The sequence below is a fragment of the Anneissia japonica genome, unplaced genomic scaffold, assembly GCF_011630105.1.
Source record: "Anneissia japonica isolate Jap-2015-1 unplaced genomic scaffold, ASM1163010v1 scaffold288094_len592898_cov174, whole genome shotgun sequence".
In the NCBI taxonomy this organism is placed as follows: Eukaryota; Metazoa; Echinodermata; class Crinoidea; order Comatulida; family Comatulidae; genus Anneissia; species Anneissia japonica.
This window is the reverse complement of record NW_022737020.1, coordinates 515,399-521,187: the sequence shown is the minus strand read 5'-3', so window position 1 is coordinate 521,187 and position 5,789 is coordinate 515,399. Positions and strand designations below refer to the sequence as shown.

General features: G+C 32.0%; 1 protein-coding gene across 1 annotated transcript in view; it reads right to left on the bottom strand.

Moving 5' to 3' along the window:
* The window catches only part of LOC117117070 (adhesion G protein-coupled receptor L4-like), a 13,097-nt gene extending 8,057 nt beyond the window's left edge, over positions 1–5,040 (bottom strand). Inside the window, exons 1-4 of the mRNA XM_033261260.1 lie at positions 4,779–5,040; positions 4,212–4,320; positions 3,731–3,828; positions 3,326–3,434 (exon numbers count right to left, since the gene is read on the bottom strand). Of these exons, the coding sequence (XP_033117151.1) occupies positions 3,326–3,434; positions 3,731–3,828; positions 4,212–4,320; positions 4,779–4,852 (390 nt within the window). The 5' untranslated portion in view covers positions 4,853–5,040. The remainder of the gene's footprint in view (positions 1–3,325; positions 3,435–3,730; positions 3,829–4,211; positions 4,321–4,778) is intronic.
* Positions 5,041–5,789: the final 749 nt, after the last annotated feature.

Below are 5,789 nucleotides of genomic sequence, written 5' to 3'. Positions count from 1 at the left end.
GCACGTCAGGTAGGGCAAAATTATACATGTTTCTCCTGACGCAAATCCAGTTATTGTCTATTCCATCACGACAATAACAATTACTATATATATATATATATATATATATATATATATATAAGCCTATATATACACTAAATAAATAGATGTGATAAAACTTCAACTAGCACATTGTAAAGAAGCATATCGATCAGAGGTATCACAACCTTTACAACTTTAAACATTGAGCACATGGCTTCACAAGAAAAGTGGAATCAATTAACAAAAATATTTCAGAGTGGAGCATTGAAAGTGGTGGGCTTAAAGAAACCAAGAAAAATAGGTCCAACAGCATACATAATTATACAAGAACTGTCGGAAAGGCAGAAAAAGAGTTATAAATGATGTACATAGCAAATTGAATCTAGAAAAATCTACAACGAAACCAGGCAAAACAAGAGGTCCATTAAAAAACATTTAAAAAAAAAAAAGGAAAAAGGAAAATATTAGCGACATGTTTACTAAAAAGGATAAATGATAGAATAGATAACCATATCCTTGTAACTCAAGCCGCATATCGCAAAGGACTAAGTACTACTGAACACCAGGGAACAGTGAAACTGTACATACATGTAAACTTGTTGGGCAGAAAAAAAGATATTACTCTAACTAATTACGAAATAATATTATTACTCCTAGACAAGACCAGCGCATTTGACACAGTGAGAAGAAATACACTTTTCGAAATACTTGCATACATTAAAGAGGATGAATTACACATGCTTAAAGTTTTGATAAATAATGTTAAGTTAATCGTTGGAATAGTGAAGAAAGCAGGGAAGCCTTTTACTACAAATTTGGGTGTACAACAAGGGGATTGCCTGTCTCCCATATTGTTCCCACTCTCTCTCTTGCAAAAGCATTTGAAACAGCAGATATTAATCCTCCATCATCTGCTGTACAACAACTACATATCCACATGCAATATGCAGATGAAATTTCATTTATCAGTAACTCTAAAGAACATATAAACAAAATAAATGAAAATGTTACAGACAAATTATTAGCCTTCAACCTAGAAATTAATGAAAATGAAACAGAAGAATATCTAGTAGGAAGGAATACAAATCGAAAATTGGGACACTGTAAATATCTCGGGAGTAATCTTGACACAATGAAGGACATAAAAAGAAGAAAATGACTAGCATTTATGGCTTATTATAAGTTAATATCATCACTAGAAAACAGAAACATGCCCAAAGAAGTAATGTGCCGACTGTTTGACGCGTACTTTGCAAGTATTTTCTTTTTATAAACAGTGAACGTAGGGTCCTGAACAAGAAATTAAAAGAAAGCATTGACATCTATCACAGGAAAATGCTACGAAAGATGCTAAACAATAAATTAACCGATAAGGTTAGTAATACAAGGTTATACATCATAACGAAACAGGGAGAATGGAGCATAAGAATTGAATCAGGAGACTAAAAGGGAGCGGAAACATAATATGATTACCGGACGAAACACCAGTCAAACAAACAATTGGAGAGCTAAAGAGGAATGTAAAACGACCAGTAGGCAGACCCGAAAATAACTGAATGAGCCAAATTAAAAAAAAAGACCTGAAGGACATATAAACACAAACACTATAACAAATCATCTTCCCTTGAATAGAAACAAATGGTAACAAATTGTGGCGTCCACTGTCCAGTCTTCTTATTGGTCAGTGACACAATATTTAGGATATTTCATTCTACTTTGCAGCACTGCTTACTGAATCGTGAACTAATGAATATGCATAGTTGTATGACTCAAGTTAAAACGGTCTGTGAATGGAAATAAGTACATGAATATTAATGAGGTTAAGGCAAAGTGGCAATGTATGATTCGTGCATTTAAGTGGAGTGTAAAAGTATGCAAATGTGTTTAAAAGGGTTAGTTTAAAGGTATCTAGCCAGGAGTTGAAGATAAAATATCTTAAAGGAAATATGTGGACTGAGAAGTGTCGGTTAAAGGACATATCAGTCGAGGCACATTTTAAGATAAAAGTACAATGCTTATATGTGAAAGCTTAAAGTAATTATACGTGAGTGATAGATGAAGTAAGATAGCTTCACAGTATTTTTGAATCAAGAAATGAAGTAAAGAATTGACCATGGTTGGAGGAGGTAGAGCCAAGTAGCCTATACTCAAGACTTATGTACCAAATATACTAAAGTGATATTGCAGATTGAGGGGAAAAGCCCTTCAGTTAGCAAGACTTAGTAGATGATCTGTACTTCGAATGCATTATTACAGTAATAAAGATTCTGGGAGGTAGCACAACACATTGTCATTGGATATACAAAACGAACTTTTATTTAATTAGAACCAGTTGATTTTATATATATTTTGTTTCTTTGTCTTATGTCCAGTCAATGTCGTGACAGTCAGTCAAAACTTTAAAATGTTCATTATTAACATAACATACAATATTTGTCCTGACACGTAATTGAATGACCAGAATTAGGCTATTTATAACCATAAAAGAAGAAATTCTGTTACTATTTTTCAACCCTGTATTTTTCTTGTACTAATTATCATTGCAGCTATAGCTTGAGATAGTTATTCCTCTTGTTTTTACTTGATTTATTTCTATTTTTTTTATAAATAGCTGCTATTTTTGTTCTAATTTATTTTACTTCTTCCATCCCATTTTTTTAAATTTTTGCACAGAGTTTTTATGACCGGCACTTTGGACACTTTCCGTGCTGAATCTGCTTCAAATATTTTCCAAGCAAAGACAATATCAACGATGTGCATTTCAAAATATGACATGGTTCTACATAATTTGAATATTAATAGCAACATAGTTTGAGTTTCTCTGATGTCGAGATTTCATGTGTTTTAACTTCATAGTTTCCTTTATATTATTCTGTTTGATTTCCTTTTTGTTTTTCATGTGTTATTATTACGTTAGACTTAAAATTAAATGATTTTTTTTTTGTAAATTTAAAATCACTTCTTATGATTGCAACGAGAAAAAGCTATATGTTCTGTAAAAACGGATATAGTAAGTCTAATTGTATATACTTTTACGCTACGTTATGTCTAAAAAAATCTTTAAAAATAAATTCAACGCTTAAAAAAACTACGTTTAGACTCAATCGAATTATTTTTTATGAACTACACTTATACGATATTAGGCCCGCATAGGGTAGCATTTCTGAATTGTATAATACGTTTTTAATTCAATGGCATTTCCATTTTGAAAAGCTAGGATCGCGTTTAAAAGAGAATTGAGAGTCGAACCTCTTTCCTTTCTATACTTTTTGATGCTGTGGAGTTTTAAACAGGGGAGACATACCGATTCTTTTTCTACATCAACTTCGAGTAACAAAAAGAAGCAATTAACACAAAGTAAAGCGATGACCAAGTGGCGCAGGATTTTATATCTCTCCGAGTTTCTTAAATCTCTGAAATAAAAATAACCAAAATTGTAAGTTTGATTGCTTACTACTCAAATTATACTCAAAATGAATGATTTCCCAAAAAAATAAACAGAGAAAAGGAAATTTATTTAAAAAAAACATAATTTTAAGTAACATTCCGGGACATCGCCGTCTATGTAAAATGATTCGATGAATATAAGATATAAATTACCAGATAATTTTTTTACTTAAATTTTCTTTTTGAAAACACAAAATTTATGTAATATTTTTATTTAATGATTAATACTGACATCAAATATAAAATAATTATCCCAACTTACTTGAAAACACAGATGGTGACGAGAGTAATTATGAGAAACACGATTGAAATTGACAACCCAACTTGTGTAAGCAAGGACAAAATGTTGTTCTCGTTTTTCTAGAAAATAATGAAATTGGATTATTACATAGGTTTGAACATGACATACAACATTATACTACTGGTAGAGGGCAGCCAACTAAATCGGAGAAAACCGTCAACTAGCAGACCAGTCACTGTCTGATGATCCGTTGATAACGGATCGAAACGTCTCAAACATACGTACATTTAATTGTTTATGTGTTCTAAAGGTTTTTTGGTTTGGATCCAATGGATTTACTCAATAATTCAATGGTCTACTTAAAAGAATTTTTTCTATGTTCATACATTACAGAAAGCAGATGAAACTAATTGAGATTACTGAGGTTGTTAAACAAGCGTGTATTATTATTATTTTAGTTATATATCCATAACGTCCTATTTGTTATAATTTTAGTACATACCTCCGGTTTCATCAAAATGACAAACGATGTTAGATGATCACATACACATTTCACGCCGTTTTCGACATAGTTTTTATTGTGAGTTTTACAGCCTTTAGTTAACCATTCACTTAAAAAATAATCAAAGTTTGTGAACTAACAGTTGATCAAGATGTAAACATGAAGTCACCAAAGCATGTTCAATCAATTGAATATACTGTAGTTTAAATTTAGTCAGCATTACGAGCTGGTAAATATATCTCCACAATCGAGTTTGGCTTTGTGTTCATTAGTGGTGTTCAAAGTGGGTCTGGCCTAAGCTCTGTTAAGCTGGTCTAACGTTTCGTCTGGGTTTGTACACTAGCTGCACTGATAAGGCCTATAAAGGCCGAAACGGATCCGTCTGCAAATACTGGGATTTTTTCCATTGAATATTTTGTCATTCTGATCGGACTTTCTCTACTGTTCCGTTGAAATTACAACATGCTCTAAAGCTGCATGGACGCTATAGACGCCAGTCTATTTTTGTTATCGTTATAATATTTATTACCATTATTATGTTATAATAATTTAAGAATATTTACTTACGCCAATATGACATCTTCATCGTGTGTATAGTGACATACCGGTAACTGATTCGCACTCGTATTATTTACCTTCATATATAGTTTGTTAAAAGAAATTTATGTTAAGTCAACTTCTTCGACAAATTCCAATAAAGCATGACTACTCATGAAAACCACCTGAAAAAAAATATCTCCCCGAAAAGGCTGTGTTTATTGGTAAACATTTAAGTGAATTAGGGTGTATATTTCGTACTTGATTTTCAATTTGTTTACAGCCAACAGCAAGTAATATTTCATTTCAGGTAACATTTATTTCGATAATAATGCAACAGATACAATTATAACAGTACAAAAAAAAATGACAAAAAATGGGAAAAAACATTATTATCATTGGGTCCTAGCTATAAATAGGTACTTGTCTCGCTAGGACGCAGTAAAGAGGTAGAAGGAAAATAAATTAAAAAAAAAAAAAAAATTAAAAACATGTAAACAAGTGGACAGTAACGTTGCTTTAAAAATTTAGTATCTTTATGTAAGAAGTGGAATTCAACGGCGGCGGAAGCGGGGGGCCAGGGGGGCCATTGGCCAACACTTTTGTGATTGTTCCCAACACTAGTGACAAACATTTTACGAACGCTGCAATGTCATTATTATTATTATTATTATTATTATTATTATTATTATTATTCAATAATATTATTATCATTATTATCATTATTATTATTAGGCCTATTATTATTATTATTATTATTATTATTATTTGGTGCTTACACCTTGTTTATTTGCGCCTTATAAATTGACGTAGTATTATTATTATAAAACATAGATTTTTTTTCATTTTCTAACGAACATTGCAAGTTTCCTTTTTGAGTTGAGCAACAAAGTGTTGATTGACGTCTGTATACGTGCGTCTGTAAAGTTTCCTTGAAACCCAGCCTCGAGCATGAAGAAAAGATCGCCTGCATTCGTGAATTCTGTATTTAGGCAAATGTGGGGGGGGGGGGGGGGGGGGCACTCTTAATGGAGCGACGTT